Below are 19,827 nucleotides of genomic sequence, written 5' to 3' on the forward strand. Positions count from 1 at the left end.
GGCTGCAAGGGAGGCTGTGCTGAGCAGCCTGGCAGATCTGGAATATTGTCACACAGGAGGGAAGAGCAGTGTGTGGCAGCTGAGCAAAGGCTCCCAGCTCTCCCACTGCCAGCAGCAATGCCTGATCAGCCCACCTGCACCTGGCAGCTGCAGGAAAGTTGATAACACTTTCACTTCTCAGGGTGATAGCAACTGCAATGCTGATTGCATCTCTGAAACTCTCATTTACATTTTTACTTTCTCTACTTCCTTCTCCATTTCAGCAGGCTGAACTAAGGTATTTTTTCACATATGCTTCAATGCAGAGACTGAGTGACTGGTTCACATAAAAGCTAAACATTTAGGTAAATATTTGCCAAAATAATTTTATTTCTTTTGTGCTTTCAAATATTTATAAACATACTTTCTCTGTAACTTTCCAAGACAGCAGCATCTTATCACAAAACAATTTTCTGAACTTAGCTACATTTTATTTTTCTTTTTAAACAAACAGTTCTGCCCCCATAAGTACAAAATTAGGTATGAAATAGAATTGCTTGGCAACAGAAACAAGCAAGATATTTTCTTTCATAAAAAGCCAATTTCTTTGCAGCCTCATTTTACAAGCAGGGACTATTAGGAGCAGATATTTTCGGGCTTACCATGGGTCACCAGGATACTAAAATGCATCTATTCATTATCCTTTCACAGTGCCACATACACTTCTCAAAAATCACCCTGACAGCACTGGCACAGGCTCCTGGGTTTAAGCCTTCCATTCTGTTTGGATTCAATCATTGCATTTCTGGGGACCATACCTGTGCTTCTGGTTGGCACTTTGATGCACAACAGGAAAGCTGTTTGTAGAGCTTTCAACACAACCATCATCAATCAATGGCCAAGGCTGATGCATTAATAATCACAAACTAGTATTCAGGGATTGTATTTAAGCAAAATGAAAATATGGAGGTTACTCCAGAGTGCAGGTATGTTTTAATTGAAACCCTGAGCCCAATATTCCTCTTTAAATGACTGTCCTCAAGTATTTAAACAGAAACTGGCTGCAGTGGCAAATAATATATCACCATTTCTTTGAGGAGACCATATACTACATTCTTTAACTTTTAAAATTTGTTTAACATTTATAATCTCATAGTCCTTTAAGCGAATGTAAAGTTTTAAAGGAGAGTGGATAATTCCACCTTCAGATGGTGATGTTTCAGTAATTTTATGACTCCTAAGAGCTGCTGTGCACCCTCAGGACACGAGGTAAGCACTGAGCTCCTGGCACTGGTAGCAAGCCACGCTGTCCAGGACCCACTCCCGAGTTACCACGGCAACGCTGCTCTGCTGCTGCATTGCTGCAAGACAAAGACACAAATAAATAAATGATGCAGCTGCTATCAAAGAGTCCAAACAAGCTTAAGGTGAGGCCACTGATGGCTTTCAGAATAAGCTGTTTGCTTTATCTGTGATGTTTTAAAAGGTTTGATAAAAGCCAAGAGTGTAAAAGCAGAGATGTGGCACTGCCAGTCCCTGCAGCAAGGCAGGTAAAGGTGCTGCCCCAAGAGAAGAGCTCTTTGGCAAGTGGTAAGTAAGAAGCAGTGAACACCACAACATAAACACTAAAACAAAGAATGCAATTGTTATCTTTTCATTTAGGATCTCAGAGATAGAGCTTTGGTTCCTGTCTGTCCAGACACACTGAGTGTGTGACAAGCAATGAGTCTCATTAAGACAGAAGCAACAGAAAAATTACTGAAGTGTTTTCAGACTGTTCTTCCTCATTCCAGGATCTTTTTATTTTCTCCTTTTTCCAGTGCCATGGAAACAACTGGGGTTTTAACATCATCATGCTGCTCCACTGTTTTGTTGGACTTCAGTGTAGCCTAACTAGCTCCCATTCCTTCCAGAACCTCAGTTGCACTTTTCAAAGCCTCATGGTTTCTCCTGAGCATTTTGCTTAAAAGAAAAAAAAATGCAAAGCTACATCTGTTAAGGCTTTTTAACATGACCTTTTCAGACTAAGGGAATCTTGTTCCATCTGAGGCTGTCTCCTAGATTTTACTGGTCCTCCAAGGACACCCTACCCCACCTTTTAAAAACTATTCAATTAGAAAAGTTTTTGTAAAGCTGATGGTACACAGAGGACAACTGAGGCAACAGCCTTCATCTGCCAGAGTAGCTCTTAAGACTATTGCTGGTTCTTGAGACAGTATACTTTGACCTTCTAGATTTTTCTTACAAGACTTACTTCCATCTCTAGATGCAGAGTTTTGATTTCTCTACAATGCTCTGATATTTAGCTATTAAAAGGACAGGTGTGATAAAGACACAGAAAGCAACTCAGTATTGCTTTACCTCTATAATCCACGTTTTTCTTCCAAGCATCTGGCTGCACAACCACAACAGCAGCAGAATTCTAGGATTTTAAGATAAAAACCAAAAATGCTATTGTTGTCTGTTTTTACATAATTCTCACATGTATTTACAGAGAACATTAACTGGGTTAACTTCACAGTTTCACTTCAGAAAGGAATTTAAGCAGAGGGAGAAAGACATTAGTTCCTAAGATTCTTCTGTGATTTCCCTCCAGAAATTCTGTGACTACACTCAGTCACTAAAAGGCATTTGAAGCTAGAAAGGAAAGGCTAAGTGCTAATTTCATGACAAATTAGTGATCTGGCCAGCACTGCCAGGCTGTGCAGACAGCTCTAGAAACTGTGGGAGGGTAAAAACTCCTCAGCACTTACTGCTGTGGGTGTGAACAGGTCAGGCTGCTTCACCACAGAGGCGCCACAGAGCTCCACCATCCACTCCAGATGCTCTGAGGAAATCAGATGAAATCAGTCAATCACTTCAGTGTTTTCTATCACATTGAAGCTGACACTGTTCCCTAGGCCCTCGTGTGGTTGTTCCAATTCACAGGCCAGCATCATTTGAAGGAGATGTGAGCTTCAGTAGAAAGAGTCCTTTCACTTTCAAACCTGCCAGGGAACATCAGCTCCCCCTCCCTCACTCCCCAGACAGGTCTGCACAAAACAAACCCCTGAAAAAGTCACAGTTGATTTCCTCTTATCATAAGGATGCAAGATGTGAAATGGAAATTAAAAATGAGAAATTAGAACTGTGATTAACTCTCATTAACAAAAGTAGCCAAAGTACTTAATTTGCACCAATTTGTTGAATTGGTAGTGAAGAAGATTAAGTCTCTCAAGTATAAGAGCCAAAATTGAGGATCACTGCAGCAGGTGAAAGCACTGCATTCTTTGCAGCAATTACTGTAAATGTCAAGAAACCTGAGTATATTTCACTCAGTCAAAAATAAAGTTATATTGGACAAACCAGAAAGTATCTGCTGAAGAAGCCACAAAAATGGAAAGTCAGGTACAAATATTTGAAGTAGAAAATTTATAAGTTAAATTTTCAAAAACTCATAATATACTTTATTAAATTTTAAAGGTAAAAAATAAAGCTATCCTGAACATTTTTTCTTTATATATTAACTTCTAGCTTTGTTAAAGTGTTTCACTTTTAATACTTGCTCCTACAGACAAGGATGTGTCAACTGCTAGGAAAAGGATACTTAGGAACTGCTTACTAAGAATAAAAAAAATGCTCAAATATGAGTGATCAAGAGCATCAATAACAATTACCAGACAACATGACATTAATGCTTTTCCTAGATAATTTATCCAGAGATAAATTAGATAAAAGGCCTAGTTTGAAATGCAGCAAAATTGCCAGGGGGTTGTCTGAGGACATCCAAATAGAAGAGAACACCATTTCCACTCCATTTGGAGATAGAACTGGATAAAATCATTTATCTACACCTTTCCCCATGTAGGTATTTTAAAAGTTACAGAGCAAACGAGGTAAAAAATTATCCAAGAAGAGGTCAAATGTACAATTCTGGTGAATGCACAGTGCCCCTCCAAATATTTTTTATGTTAACCACTCATCCAGCTCCACTAAAATGACACACCTGTAGTCATATCAGTGAAGGGTCCACAGCAACAGATCTCAAAGTCTTTAAAGATCTGAAAAGCAAGGAACATGTTAGAGTTCATAGAGGTTTTTAAAGGACAATGCTTTATATGCTGTTCTCATTGCACTTCCAGGGCTTGTTAACATGTTATGACTATTTCACAAAGCTCTTTGTAACCCAGAAACCAAAAGAATTTAAGAATAAAACTAAAACAATATTAAAGACCACTAACTCTGTGTTATAAAAAGACAGCATTCACTTCAAGCTTAGTGAGCCCCTACAGATTATCTGCTCTGCTGCTGACACAGCTCACCCTTCCTGTATAAAACTGCTCAATTTGTACAACTCTGTGTGTACAGAATAGCAGAGAAACTGGAAGAGGTTCCAGATACTCAGCCAGCACAGCCACACATCTGCAACAGCCAGAGCAGGACAGAATTTGAACCCCTGAGGTGCTTGTACCTTTCCAGTCAGGGCCTGTCTGGCCCTTTTGGGACCTTGATGGTTTCTCCCATTGATTACATCTCCTCTGACTTCAAATTTCTCCTGGAACATAACAAAAAGAGACTGAGAACTCTTTCCTGTCAGAGTTCTGCTTCAAAACAGGAAGGTGTCAGATTTCAGAACTGAAAATCTATGAGTGTGTTCAGAATATGAGTGAAAAGGTTTTGCAAGAGACATGCTGGAGTAATAAAACCCCTGCAGCATCAGGGAATTTTTAAAGAAACAAATTGTACTCAAATTGTATGGTAATCTAGCAAACTAAATAAAAGAAGCAGCACACTCCAAGACTATAATTGTCTTATCAGTAAAGTCTTATTTGATAGAAATGATCTGTATATAACATTATTTCCTTAAGCAAAGAATAGATCTTTTGCTCTATGCTATAATCTATTAATACCAGTAGGAACACTTATAAAAATATGTCTATAATCTGTTAAAAAATAATAGGGATTCATTATGTCTTCAACATCAATGAGTGCATGGAGCCCAAGTGTGACTTTTGGTCCTAGCACTTGGTAAAACTAGAACCCCAGGTTTCAGAGCTAATATTCCACATTAAATGTTTATACATTATCTGTCTGTACAATACAAATAAGCTCATAAGGCCATTATGTAACAGCATTTGACATTTGACTCAAGATAAAAGACCTACCTCATCCAATATTCTTCCTTCTTTAAAAGACTGAATTATCCCTAAATAAAAAGAACACAACAAGAAAAGTAATTTTATCCAGCAAAATGGCTCTTCCACTTCCAAAATGGTTCTTATCCTGACTTCAGTGCTACATTCATGTGAAGGTATTTGTACTAAAGGAATACAGTATAACATTGAAAGTAATTAGAGAATTTATTACCATTTATTACCATTTTTTTACCCTTTAGAAAAAATACTCATTTTACACTAACTGATACCATGCAATGCAAAGGTTTAAATTAAGAGAGACAAAAGGCTTTTGCCACGGTGGGGCAAAAGTGTGGCTATCTGAAAGCAGAAAAAGAAAGAGTAAGAAGCTTGATATTGCTGCCTGTGTTTCTTAATTCTAATGTCTTTTAATGTATTTAGAAGAAACACTGCACAACATCAGATGGCAAGGCACGAAGGGATCCCTTTTCTTTACTGTATCAATGAAGGCTGCATTCATGGTAGAAGGGCAAAAACCACCATTTCTCTCCAAAATCAGGATACACACACTGATAACTGATAACTATACACTGATAACTGTCAATGATACATACACTGATAACTAACAACCCATTTTCCTCCTGCAATGCCCAGGAAATACTTCAGTGTCCGTTCACATACCAGCTCCTCATCTGCAGAGCAAACAACAGGAAGAGCTCTTTTAATTTTGTCATTAGCAAAAAAACCTAACCAAACAAAAAAACCAAACCAAAACAAAAAAAAAAAAACAACACAGGTCAGGGTATCTGTATGTAAAAGCAAACAATTTCTGCTAAGTGCAGCAGCAAAATATCAGAACTGTACAAAGGTTCTAAAAGCCCACTGTCATGATGATACTAAACTGAAGGAAATGAGCAGAAACTAATCACATGTACCAATTGTGAGCCCTTTTTTAGATTATTCAATGAAGAAAAGAGGCAAGAAAAAGCATGACTTCTTTGGGAACTATCTTTTGTTTCCTTTTGGTTGGTTCTGAACTACTTCACACTAGTGTGCTATCAACACCTGAAAATTATGAGCCAACAGCTGAAGAAACAAATAGCAAGTAACATTAACTTTGAATTACACAAGGGAAAACATGCACTCACTCTTATTCCGTGAAATAGAATGAGAAAACTCACAAGCTTAAACAAAAAACTTACAATAGAGAAAACAATCAATACCTTTTCCTCCAACTTATTAAATTTATTGCTGACCTGTGTGCTTGTTTAAACTGAAGGTAAAATTCTATACAGTCTGTCAATACAGGATTTGGTCCCCTAGCTCCCAACAAACCTGTTTTCATTATGACATGGGTTGTTCCTTCAGTAATGTGATTAGATAAAGTGCTCTGAGTTTTTTTCACAAACTTCTGGACCACCAACTGAAAAGTAGTTAAGAAAATAATAGTTACCAACAGTTTTAACCCCCTCAACAGCCCCAGTTTGTAGGAGCATAATGTAATAGGATAGTTAAAGTACCAGTTTTATGTGTTGGCACATAGAATGTACTCTTCCCTAAGTCAGTTTTGGTACCATTCAACAGACTAAAGAAATGCAGAGCTCTTGGTGTGTGTTTTATAATCCAAAAGCCAAATCCTCTTGGAAACTGAGTGCAGAAACAGGTTTATTAGCAACTCAGAATTACTATTTACAGAATGCTCCCTATGGATCAGAATTTGGGTGAAGCAGCATCATCTGAGAAGAGTGACTGGACCAAACACCCACACAGCCCCTCCCCAACACCAAGGCTTTCTACAAAGCTTTGCAATATAATGTGTTTTCCCCCCAGACATCAGGGATTGTTTAAAAAGTTCAAATTTCACTAAGCTTAACAGTGCCATTACAGGCAGCACTGTTAATCATTGTTATCACTGTTTTAGGAGTGATATAGTTTGAAGGTGCTGAATTACTCACCTGCAATTCCTGCAAGATTAGTTTTATTATACTTAGAGATCTCTAGTTTTATTATACTTTGAGATCTTTATATTAAGGACTATAGTGGTAATCAGGAATTATTAACTAGTGATCTCAAATTCCTGAAATCTACTTACGTGCTCACTGTGATTTAGACCTGATACCACAATTGACATTTTTTTCCTCTTGGTCACCACTGGATTTGTAGTATTTTCTTTCCCAGTTGCATTGTGCAGAACAGGTGCAGGAAAACATTCACTTCTCTTCAATGTCTGCCCTGGGCCACAGCTTTTATCAGTGTTCTGAGCCAGAACAGGCCCAGCTGTGGCTTCTGCAGTTTGAGGGGTAAAAAGCCTTACAGAGGAGGAAGAGTTTTCTGGACTCTCATTTCCAAAAAGATCTGATGAGACAGATGCACTGTTTTGCCTGGTCCCAGATTTCTGCTCCTCTGCATTTTCTGAAGGAAACAAAAAATTACTCTTTGAGAAAACTGCATTTCTTTCTTGCAGTCATGGTAGAATGTTGTTGCTCTCTCTTTCAGGTTTAAATTCTTCAGTTACTTCCTCTCCTTATGTGTTTATTACTTCATCTTTGCCTCTATCATTACTTTTTGCAGATCTATAGGCAAGACACTAGAACACCTGTGGAACTTTGAATAGTATATTTGTCAGACTGTCTGAATTTAGAAGAGAGACGGAAAAACTCCTATTACTGTCAAAAAGCTGCCACACCCCTTTTGATGGGCAGCCATACAACTGGGCTACCAAAGCAGTAACACCTTTTTAAAATGACCAGGAACATATAAATAAAAATACAGGGGAAAATTGCATCTTGCTGATATGTAAAAACACGAAAAGAACAGGAGAAAATCACCAGAAGTCCAAATGTACTGAATTTCTTTTAAATGTTACCTGTTCCAAGCTGACACTGCCCGTGTTCTTGCACTGCCTCTTGCACAGGTTTTGTCTTTTCAGAGGGAGTTTTGTTCTTTAGATCACTGTCACACTCAGGGCCTTTCTCCAGATCTGATTTCTTTGTTGAAGAGGATTTAGAAGATGAAAGCAACAATTCTGGAGACCTTGAGAGAGTGAAATTGATTTTAATACCCTTTTCACTCTTTTAAGCATCAGAAAAATGTAGCAACAGTGAAACTATTGTAATTTCCAGAAGCTCAGAGATAGTTAAGATTTTGGTTTTTAAATAAAAATTTAGAAATAAACATAAAAAACCCCAAAGCTCTAAACAAAACCATTGACCTGTTATTTTTTTTTCTCATTTGATCCATTTCAAATGCTCCTTCAGTACTGGAATGTGGCAGTTCCCTGTGGACAGGTAAAACTTCACAATTCTGACTTCCATTCTGCTTTAGCACTGCTTCAAGTGCAGCCATTTCTTGCTGAAGTTTTTTCAGGCTATTTTGCATAGCATTCTTTTGCTGCAAAGGAGTACAAGAATGCCAACATAAGCAAACTCAGGATTAATTTGTTTAACAAACGTTTGAAAATTAGAAATAGCAAAATGGTTTTGAATTAAGATTTTGCCACATGTTCAAAAGGTGACTATGGTGCTTTCACTGTAACAAATAGTGAACACATCCCACATCAGAAGCAAAAACACCCAAACAACAACAGACTCATTTTGCCAGTCATGTTATTTCAGTTTAGATGCCTCAGAGTTTAATCAATCAGAAAACAACATAATTCCTGCACAAATTTATTTGAAAGTAATTTTGTCCAAACTCCATTAGTAGCTAAATCCATGATGTTCATTATTAAATTTTAAATTGAGTCTTCATTTTCCACTGTTACTAAAAGCCCCAAAGATTATTTAAGGGACTCAAACATTTCATAATATTCTTCCTTATGTTCCTCCTCAAAAATTATATTACATGATCAAAAACATGCCCTAGGCAGGTCTTCTTAAGAATAGCTCAAAGAGTTTCAAAAGACCTTTTTAAAAACCCAAACCCTTTACTTTACATGATGAAGCAATTTCCACAGAACTGAATATTCCATCTGTAGCTCCAGCACTGGCACCGTGTGGAGCCTCTTTGTTACTGAACCCATAAAAACTCCCAAGCAAACAGAAAACCATCACCACACCACAAACCCAAATCCCTCATCCACATGCCATTAATCCACTCAGCACCTTTTTTTTTGGACATACATAAAGACCATAGGGCTGAAAATGCTGAAGAGAGAGTTGGCATAAGACTTACCTTAAAGTCACATAGGACAAAGGAAAACCCCAAAGCAAAACAAAAAAACCCAAGCCCTTAACCCCCAGCCAAATCACCCAATACATAAAGTCAGGCCACTGAGCAGAATTCAGGATTTTAACAGCAGACAGAAAATTCACTTGTAGACACACCTTTCATTAGACACTGCCTGTTGGGACTTGTATCTATAATATTCTAATATGGAATTATTTGATTTAATCTTTACACAGAGAAGACAAATCTCTGTGCTTCTAAATATCATATTGTAATTTATTGTAATAAATCTACTCCTTATCACCAATCCTTATATATTCCTGTCATTAAGGTTTTTAAATATAGGGAGCTGACATTTCCAGCGTTGGCCAAGTGTGGAGATGTATTAATTAGCATCTCCCATAATTAAGCCCTGTAACCAATAGCACATAACAGGCCGTGGCCATTGCAATGTAGGTCACCAGGGGAGGAAAAGTTGGACAAATAATGGCATAAAAGCAGCTCTACAGTTCCTCATTAATTATACTTTTGGAAGTAATTTAGTGACAAAGAATTATTATGAAAGAAATTTTCCACTGTATTGACTTCACAGCTTTCTTATCTCCTGGAATGCAAGCTGCTTCTAGCACTCAGTGCATTAACTCACTCACCTGTGTAGTGAGGATTTCACCCTGAGAGAATGGTCCACAGGAATCTTCTACAAGACTTATTTCACTGTCATATCCAGATGCTTCACCTTGAAGAAGGTGGAAAAAAACTGCCTGGGTTAAAGGAAAAACCCCAACAAACAACAGCAAACCAACCAACATTATCCATAATTTCTTAGTATATAGAGGATTTAGAGAACTAATAATTACAACACTGAAGTGACAAGTTTTGAAAACGTTGAAGTTAGGACAGATCTCCTTTAAGTGAACATTTGAAAGAACAGCATGTCACACACATGACAATGTAAAGAGAATTCAGTGTTTCAACAGGCATGAAAGAATCCTAAACATTTACAAAGGCCATAAAAATGGCAAAATATTCAGTACAAAATTCTACAGCCAATTTCAACAAACATTTTGTTTGGGGAAAAAGGTTGGATAGGCTGTGAAATTTTGCTGACAATGCAAGTATCACACTGCAGTAAGAACCAGCATTTCCCTCAAACATTAATTCCCATCAGACAGTCTCTAGTGCCCAGTCTGTTCAGCTATGCTCTGAACAAAGAATAGAAGAACATAATTTTCAGGAAATAAACCACTGAGGGTTTTTTTTTTGTTTGATTGTTTAAGATTGATACACTATTCTAGAAGACCAAGCACTCTTTAAATACAGAACAAAGTTTCCATGCAAACACCAAAAACTTTGCTGTAAGAACATTATAAACACAGCTGCAAAGAGAAAAATCTTGGTCTGTACCTAGCTTTGCTCCTATGTCTGGGACTCCTTGGCATTCATCTTTGGTTTCCTTCAGCCCTGCACTAGAATTCTGAGAAGTTTCTTTACTGTCATTTATGCTGCTCATTTGTTTGGACTCATGAGCTTGTGGTAAATGTTTGTTCAGTTCTTGTGCTCCATTGAGTGATTCTTCAGACATGTTGGACTGGGAAGAAAATAAGTTGACAGAGCATTCTGACTCCTGGCTTGGTGAAGCACACACATTACTCAGGGCAGCTTCAGGCACCTTCTGCACGATATTGCCATCATTACTCACACTGTGAGGCAGCACATTTGGGCTCGCTGGACACTCTGCCACTGGAGACTCGACCACAGATGCCATTTGTTTATCAGTCTGCAAAGGTGTGCTTGCTGATTTGCTGAAGATTAATGTCCTAAAGCATGGTAAGTCCTCATCCTCACAGGACTCTTCATCCGAAGATGGCAGTTTCTGCACTCGTCTCCGAGACTTCCGAGTACCTCGAGATCTTGGCTTAGAGCTTCCATTTCTCTTGTGCAGTTCTTTTCCCAGAGCATTGTCACTTTTTACAAACACTGCAGATTGCTCTTTCCTATCAGTTTCACATAAACTGGTGTTCTCCTCAATGTCAGTATCAGAGCACTGTAAGGCATTAGGGGTTTCTGACAAACCTGTAAGATCATGATTCTCTCTGACAGGTTCTTCCAGAGCCTCTACAGCTGTGCTAACAGTTTGGGCTGCTTCTTCTTCATTCCCTTTTACACGTTTTCTTTCTCTTTTGCTACTTTTTGTCCTAGTGACTTCACAGCTGAATTCAGCAGGGCTTTGCTGACAGGTTGCAGAACAAATCGTTGATGTGGATTGAAAACATAGAATTGGTTCTGTGCAATCAACAACTTCAGTCTTTCCTGCCTGATTGCTTCCTGAACTGAAGCTGTTTTCCTGGCCTGTGTTTAAATCATTCTGTCTGGAATCCTGCTTCTCTGTGTTACTCTGATCACTTTGGCTTCCATCACTTTCAATGGGATTCTGTCTCAACTCACTTTCTATCCCTATCTCATCTGACACTAGCTTTTCATTGACCTGCTCTTGTTGTAGCAATCCATTTTTGTGCTCAGTCTGAGCAGTCCCTGTTCTTGCTGGTGTCAGAGCCCGTTCCTCTGCAGCCTGTGAAATGCCATCCCTGTGCTCTCCTGTGCTGACAGCAAAGCAAGGCACAGGATCGACACATGCAGACTCACAGGGCTTAAGCTTCTCTTTCTCAGAAAGCCTGCTCAAGTTTTGAGCAGCTGTTCTCTCCTCTTGCAAGATTTCTGTTTGTAGTTGTTTGCTAGCCTTATTTTCTACCTGAGCAGCACATGATAGATTTCGGGTTTCAGAAGGAGGATCTTCCACTGCACGTGCCTGCCTGGGAGCCTGAAAAAGGCTGAAGGATGAGCGCTTTGAATGCCGAAATATATTCCGCAGGTACTGGGTGTCCAAATCACTGTCTTCAGCTTCCTTAGTCAATTCCAAAACATTTTTAGCCATTGGCAACTTTTCAGTTTTGAAGTCCCCTGGAACATTTTGTGAATCATGCCCACATTCCGGGGGAAATGCAGTAGGTGATTCAGTCCCCTCTTCAGTCTGGTGAGAAGCAGTTTGCTTAGCAGACATTGAAGGAAGTTGTAGGAGGAGGGGGCTACCTAGAATTTTACTGTCTTGAGAATCTGTATCAGGCACAGTGGAACCACAGTTTGAAGGCAGGCATGAAGGTCTGAACAGACTTTTTCCAGTTTCTTCAGTGTGAGATAAATTCTTTAGAGTAACCTGCATCTCATTTACTTCCAGATCACCTCCCTCCTTATTAGTGACTGGCCTGTAACTCAACTCATCTTGAGGCTCACACAGGTCTTGGCATTCAGCAGACTGAGTTGCCACATTCCTTTGGTCTCCAGAGACAGACCTCCCACGACCACTGTTAGTTTTTCTTGCTCCCTTTACTCCTTTCCTTGTTCCTTTTGTTATTTCTTCAGAGAGTAACTGAAGCCTTCTGCTGCGTCTGACTGGATTTTGCTCAGAATCAGCTTGCCTGGGCTCTCCACTGCTTGGGTAGCTGTCAATCTGTGGCTCAGCTGCATCAGGGAAAACAGAGCCTCTGTCCACTACTAACTGTAGAGCACACATAGTTCTACTAAAATGCCTGCATCTTTTTGCTGCAGAACTTCTTTTTTTGCTGCTTTTCTGATCACAGTTATACATTTCTGGTTCCCCATCACAGTGCTTGGTAGTGACCTTCTCAGTACCTTTCTTCCATGTGGACTCTCCTCCTTCCTCAGGTTCTGTTAATGCATTATTTGCTCTATTCTGAGAGAGGTGACTCTCATTAACAGAAACACTTTCATCACTTCTTTTCTTTTCAGCTTCTCCAAGGCCCCCATTAACACTCTGAGGGCCCCCATCTGCCTCTTCTGTATCCTTTTCCTTGGTGAAATCCTCAGGTTGCAGGACACAGGCAGTTTTCCTCTTTCTTTTGAGTCTGTCTTTGCTGAAATCATTCAAGCACTTATCAGCAGACACATCTTCCTTTTGCCTAGTAGGCAAAATATCTCTCAAGGTAGAAGGGGGATTTGATTTCCTCTCTCTCTTGTATGTTTTTCCAAATATTTTGTCTTTGATGTTTTCTGCTGTTTGTTTTGACCACCTCTTTTTTCTTTCCACTGCTGCAATTCCCATGGAATCTGCCACAGGGTCAGTCTTTGCTGAAATACTGGACTCTTTATCTGATGAACACAGGTCTCCTTCACCTGAAACATCAGCTGATGCAGCAGATTCATCCACTGAAGAACTGGAAGACAAAACCTCATTGCTTTTTGAAAACCATTCGTTGACTTTCTGAATGCTCTGCTTCAGTCTCTTCTTGGAGACTTTATTCAGGGTGGCAGAGTGAAATGTCTCTGGCTGAGGTAGCTCCTCCAGAGGATGTTCTTTGTCATAGGAAGAGTCATTTTCAGGTTCAGGTTCATATCCCTCTACAGCTTCTACACTTTGCACATCAGTATCCATGTCCTTGCTTTTATCCAGCCTGCTCTCTGAGCTATCTTCTAAATCAAACTCTTGGTTTTCACTGCTATACTGGGCTTGCTGTTCCTCCATTTCTTCTATGTTCTTAAAGAATGATGTGTCCTCATTCACTGTGGGACTGGCATCACCTGTTCTGTCACACTGCTCTGGGAGCAGGTCTGCAGCAAGAACCTTCAAAGGAGAACTCTGGCATTCAGTCACATTCACTTGGTCAGCTTTGGCACATTCAGTGATGCTCCGAGTGCTTTTTTTGCTCAAATATTCCTTTGAGAAATCACTTTCACCTGTTAGATTTACAGGTATAATGAATTATTAACCTCTAGTTTACATACACAACCACAATAACAAGTTTTATGGCTACTTTGCTTTTAAAGAACTGCTCTTATCTCCCCCCTAACCAGAATATTACACTGCAAAAATCTCCCTCTAGAGAAAGGCAGGAGATCATATTCTAAATTTTTACATGAATTATTAGCCAGTGCTTTTTCATGTGTCATATGACTCATGTAGAATAAATTAAGTTTTGTACTCAGATCAAGTTACTTTTCTTGCTTTCTGTTCCCATGCATACAACATCCATATTTGGTATCTAGGCTACAGGAACAGTCTTGTATTAGCTGTAGACATCAACAGAACTACTTTACACAAAACTGCATATATATATATATATATATGTATAGACAATCATGTGAAATAAAAATGTTAATTTGTGATGTCTTTCAGGCTTAATCACCTTTGTCACCAAAATAACACACCTATGATGTCTGGTAGTGTTATTTCTTTGGCACACAACTTGTCAGGCTGTGCATTACAAGAATTTTCATTTCCTTTCACAGCACTCTCAAGTTCTTCCAGCCTTACTTGAGAAGAACTCTGAACTGTTCCCTTGTCTTCAAACCTGTTGGGAAAGGAAATCTGTTCTCATTACAGATAAAACATAATAGACAGAATAGAAGTTGATACTTATTTTTCCCTTTTTGCTCTCTGAAATAGTTTCTGGAGAAGTCAAGCTGCACAACTGACACTCACCACAACCAGATCTCCAGGCCATTTCTTTAAAAGATTTTCTCTTGTAATCCTGAATTTAGTATTTATTTTTCAAAGCACACTACCTACTTCTCTATGGAAGATCTATATCCACAACAAAACAGTTAGAAAACAGTTTTTAAGCATGTAATATGGTAAACTGTTGGAATTCAGCTATCCATTCTATTCTAATGCCCTCAAAGTTGAAAACCATTTGTCAGCTTAAGAATTATATCCGTCCTATGCTAAGAAACTAGAACACAGGAAATGAGAACATTGAACTACTGTCTGTAGAAAATGTGAATTCCTTAATCACCTTTACTTACCCAGTTTTGCTTGCCTGTTTAAAAAACTCTTCAGATGATTCAGAGCCTGAAAACAAATAATCTGTTACTCTGGTTGGAACAGTTCAGAGAAAGGTGACTTGCCAGATTCAGTGGTTATCATCACATACATACCTACTCCTTTCTAGAGCTAGATGCTTTCAACTTTTAGCAGATGAAACCAAGGTCAATTGTGAAGTATTTTACCTAATTATAATGATTTATATATATAAATATCTACATGGCTCCAGCATCAAACTGTGTTTAAATACAGTGATGGGTAACAGACTGGTAACTAAAAGTTAATTAGCTAAAAGTTACTTTTTAATTTCTAAATTTGTACACAAAACAGCTACTAGTATTTAGAATTATAGAAATGCATTCAAATGTCTCTCACAGATCCTTTGATCCTGGCAGATGCAATAAGGAAAAAAGTGAGGAAACAAACTCTACCCATTGAAAGCAGCAATTCCTTCCTTGAAGGAACAGCATAAAAATAAGCTATGCATGGCATGTGTCTTGTTTCTCACAGCAGTCAACAGCAGATAAAACAAAATTCTGAAAAGCTAGGATAGATAGCAAAAAATATTAATATCTCAAACAGATTTCACTGTCATCTCAAGCACTGGTGACAAGGCTTAGTATTCTTCAGAAAACAGTGGCTACATTTAGCTGTAACAGCTGTAAATACCTTCTCTGGATCATGTACACCAAGGTTTAAGGGTTCACTACAGCAGCATTATTTGCCATTATAGAATTATGTAAAAAGCCCTTTTGATTTACAACTTGGAATTGTCCACAATTTGTCCCTTTGTTGTAATTTTGGGTGTTAAGTAGATATTAGTGTTTCTAAAGACTTTGAACAGTATCACCTTTCATTACTTTGTAAGCATTGTACATAGGTGTGGACTTACAACAGATCTTACCAAACTCTATATAAATACCCTTTTGAGAGTCAGATTTCTGGGGTTTGTTTCTTGGGCGACACATTTTGCCATCTGTAAGGTGAATATTCACACTAGCTTCCTGCTGACAGGAAAACAGAAAGGGATAGTTATTTACAACAGTGGGGTATTAAAAAAATTCATAGCTATTTAGACTTTAACAGGGAGCTGATACAATTACTTAGTTCATATGCATTGGTAGTTTCTGTGCACAACACAAGTAATGGATCATTTTGACAGCAATAATGAAATATGTCAATAGAAACAATGTATTATGCATTTAACAGATCAAATCATTAAGAGCTTGATCTTGCACTCTGTATTGTCTAACATTCTATTCAGCATTAAGCAGGTGAAAACAGAAACAACATGCCATGGACACTCACAGCAATTACCCCAAACAGGGTAGTGCCTCGTGAATCCTAAGACATAGTTATGATCTTACCCCTAATAAGGTAAAAACCCTACAAAGTTTGGCAGCTTCATGAAACAAGGAGGTGGAACAAGTTTTCAATCCTAGTTTCAGTAACAGACTGTATTATGCCAATATTATGTTTAAGTTCAGGTCATTTTTTGCAAACATCTTTCTCAAGTAGGTTAGGAAGACAAAAATAATATAGATATCCTTATCCAGATTACTCAGCTCAAACAGCAACCTGAGATCAGCCCAAAATCTCCTACTTCATTCTTTTATATACATGCATGTATACACATTCCAAATACATTTTTAAACAATCCACAAAAATAAAATGGGAAAAACCAGTTACCAAGGTGAAGTTTTCTTGTCCATTTCCTTTAGCACTTTTTCTCCTGTTTCTGAAGCCCTTGCTTTGGATGACAGAACTTTCTTTACTCAGGGACTCAGCAGTGGCTTCTGTGGATGTCTTAGGAAAGTGACGATTCTTTAAAACTAAATGATGTTGTTAAGTAAAAAAAAAAAAAAAATTACACTGAGTACAACTCAAGTATTAGATATTAGTGAAATAGACTTGTGTAGACTCTGTGCACTTAGTGCAAATACAGCTAAAATATGTTTATCCAATAAAGAAATCTTGTTGAATTACTAGTCTGATTATTCTTTTTGAGCACTCTTCAAGTAATAATTAGGATCTTGATCCTGCCAACTGATTTTCTCAACCAATTTTGGTTATATAGATAATCTATCAAGAGCAGGATCTAATTCTAGTTATTTTAGAATGGGATACCTTATAAATAATCATGATATGTCAAAACCTTATTTAAGAAAAAAAATTGGGGACATACATTCACAACACTTACACTTCACTCCAGTGTCAAGCTCAAAAGCATGAATAGCTTCCAACAGTCCTTCAATTAGTTGCTTAAATCTGGAATTTTCTTTCAGACTTCTGAAATAACGTTAAGTATTTTAGTTATTTTAAGACAAATGAACAGGCTAACTATAAATATTTCTAGAATTTTGAATGAACCAAAAAAGGGGTAAAACTCCAAAGTGGAAGATGAGACAAGAAGAAATTGTTGCCAAGGAATAACAAATTCCCCCAAAGAACCATTACTGTGGGAATTGGAATTATCACAAAACTGAGCACATCATTTTCTCATATAGGTTTTGTAGAGAGAAATCAGTTGTAAGGATTAAACACCAATATAGCACAGACACTTGTTGAGAGAGGAGTGTTCACCTGGAAAAAGCTCACATTGAGGTAAGATACTGCATTTTCTCCTTTAGAAATAGGCAGCTTACTAAAAAACCACCTTTTCTTCTGTATATATGCTAAAATATTTTAAACCTATGTTTAAAATATATGCTAATGCTAATATATTTTAAACCTATTGTTAGTCTTTCCTCAGAGTTCAAACATCTCATCCTCCAGCCCCCTTACAAAGATGATTTCCTCACCTCTTGGTAACTTCAGTCTTGCACAGAGGACATTCTATCACACCTTTTTTCTTTTTGTTTATAAGTTTGAACATGCAGAACCTAGAAAGAAAGAACACTTGTGATGGTAACAACAGAAGGATATTACTTTCCCTAAAACTGACTATGCACATTCACCACTTAGTGACTCAAGGATGTATTTTTGTTCTGGTCTTACAATGAGTTAATTGATCCCCTTTGACACATTTGCAAGCTGCAGTTCTTTCTTCTACAGAATTGAATTTTCCCCTCATGTAGCTTCACATGAAGTTACCAAAACACAGTATAAATACATGATTAGCACTGAAGAAACATACATGGCAGGTAAAACTGGTATATATGGAATTAAAAATTATAAACACAAACCATTGCACTTGCAAGTTTTCAAACTTACCTGCAGAATGTGTGATCACATTTTGTTGAAACAGGCTCTTGTACCACATCCAGGCTACAAAGAGGGAAACAAAAACAAGAGCACAAGAGGTTATAGAATTCAACTAGAACCTTTGCTATTTCAGCATCTGTTTGCATTAAAGAAATGCAAAACATTAAATAAAACACTAAAGAACTACAAACCTCATTCATTTTTCAGAGACAAGGGACAAAAACCCCACAGCTTTATAAACAATTCTCTAATCCAGATACAGTTTTTCCCTCTGAGAAGGGGACCGACACATTCAGGTTTTAGTAGAAAAGCAAAATATGGAACATAAGAGCAAAATGTAAGTTTTTCCTTACAGTTTATCATTTGAGCCTTACAATCATCAATATGTTTAGTCCCAAGCACAAATCTCTTTGCTTTCTGGTGAGCCATAGAACTGTCAAAGCATTTTCAAAGAAATGAGAATAAAAAAATATATCTCTAAAAAACTATCTATACTGATATTACTTCCTGACATACCATATTGGGCACTCCAAATTCTTCTGCATAGCTGAAAGCACATTTTGTACTTGTCCAATAGTAATTGCTGAGAAGTCCATCCTTCACATCCAAAAATAGTCTACAGAAAAAAAACCCAATATTATCAGCTTTGTTTCTGCAAAAAACTCTACCTCCCGTGACTGCCCTCTCCCACACGGCTCTGCTCAAACAGCAGAACGACATCAAATTGTTTTTACTTCAACGACACTTGACAGTACAGAGGGGTTCTTAATCTGAACGTTCGCAGTTAAAACCTCTGGAGTCTTGTACCCAAAGGAGCGCCCAGAAAAGTGAAACGCAGCAAAGCGCAGAGCACAAAGCAGCGAGAGCGAGGGGCTGGGAGGGAGGGAAAGCGCGCCCAGCCGGGGGCACAGCCGGTGTGAGGGAGCCTGGGCAGAGCCGAGAGCCCGCAGCAAAGCCTGAAACAGAGAGAAACCGGCGGGGCAGCTCGGGACCGGCCCGGCAGCGAGGCCTGGCCGAGGCTGAGGAGAAGTGTCCCGGCACGGGCGGAGGGAGCGCGGCCAGGGCGGTCAGTACCGGTGCCAGGGCGGTCAGTGCCAGTACCGGTGCGGTCAGTATCGGTGCCAGGGCGGTCAGTGTCAGTACCGGTGCGGTCGGTGCCAGCCCACGGCCGGGCCGTGCCCGTCTCCCCTCAGCCGCTCCGCGCTCCGCGCTCCCCGCGCCGCCGTTCGCGCCCTTCCCGCCCTTCCCGCCCCGCCGCGCGCAGCCAATCCGGGGCCGCGGGGCCAGCGCGCGCCGCTGCAGCGCCCCCTGATGGACGCCTTCCCCTCGGCGGGGCGGGGCGGGGCCGGGCCAGCCTGATTGGCTCTGATTGGCTCTGATTGGCTCTGATTGGCTCTGATTGGCTCTGGTTGGCAGCTGATTGGCCGCCGCCGCCGCGGTGCAGTCGCCGGACGTGCGTGGCCGCGGTGCGCGCGCGCGTGCCCGGCTCTGTTATTGTTGTGGTTCCACGACCCGCTTGGCTCCACC

At 39.2% G+C, this 19,827-nt stretch overlaps 1 protein-coding gene across 9 annotated transcripts; it reads right to left on the reverse strand.

The window, feature by feature from the left end:
* Positions 1 to 349: 349 nt before the first annotated feature.
* On the reverse strand, positions 350 to 19,575 carry BRCA1 (BRCA1 DNA repair associated). Of its 9 annotated transcripts, none has more exons than XM_085561961.1 (22): positions 19,444 to 19,575; positions 18,817 to 18,916; positions 18,310 to 18,363; positions 17,898 to 17,978; positions 17,297 to 17,385; positions 16,786 to 16,928; positions 16,001 to 16,100; positions 15,078 to 15,123; positions 14,481 to 14,623; positions 10,665 to 14,009; positions 9,911 to 9,996; positions 8,305 to 8,483; positions 7,960 to 8,126; positions 7,186 to 7,505; positions 6,429 to 6,516; positions 5,708 to 5,785; positions 5,124 to 5,164; positions 4,430 to 4,513; positions 3,965 to 4,019; positions 2,733 to 2,806; positions 2,341 to 2,401; positions 350 to 1,340 (listed from the first exon to the last, which is right to left on the reverse strand). In XM_085561961.1, the coding sequence occupies exons 2-22, from the start codon at positions 18,894 to 18,896 to the stop codon at positions 1,237 to 1,239; spliced, it is 5,418 nt and encodes a 1,805-aa protein (XP_085418087.1). In that variant the 5' UTR covers positions 18,897 to 18,916; positions 19,444 to 19,575; the 3' UTR covers positions 350 to 1,236. The 9 variants fall into 9 exon arrangements, with proteins under 9 accessions (XP_085418087.1, XP_085418083.1, XP_085418088.1 ...); XM_085561957.1 differs by having other exon boundaries at positions 16,001 to 16,103; XM_085561962.1 differs by having other exon boundaries at positions 19,342 to 19,562.
* Between the last annotated feature and the right edge of the window lie 252 nt (positions 19,576 to 19,827).

Source organism: Lonchura striata, chromosome 27 (assembly GCF_050655825.1).
Source record: "Lonchura striata isolate lonStrDom1 chromosome 27, ASM5065582v1, whole genome shotgun sequence".
Classification (NCBI taxonomy): domain Eukaryota; kingdom Metazoa; phylum Chordata; class Aves; order Passeriformes; family Estrildidae; genus Lonchura; species Lonchura striata.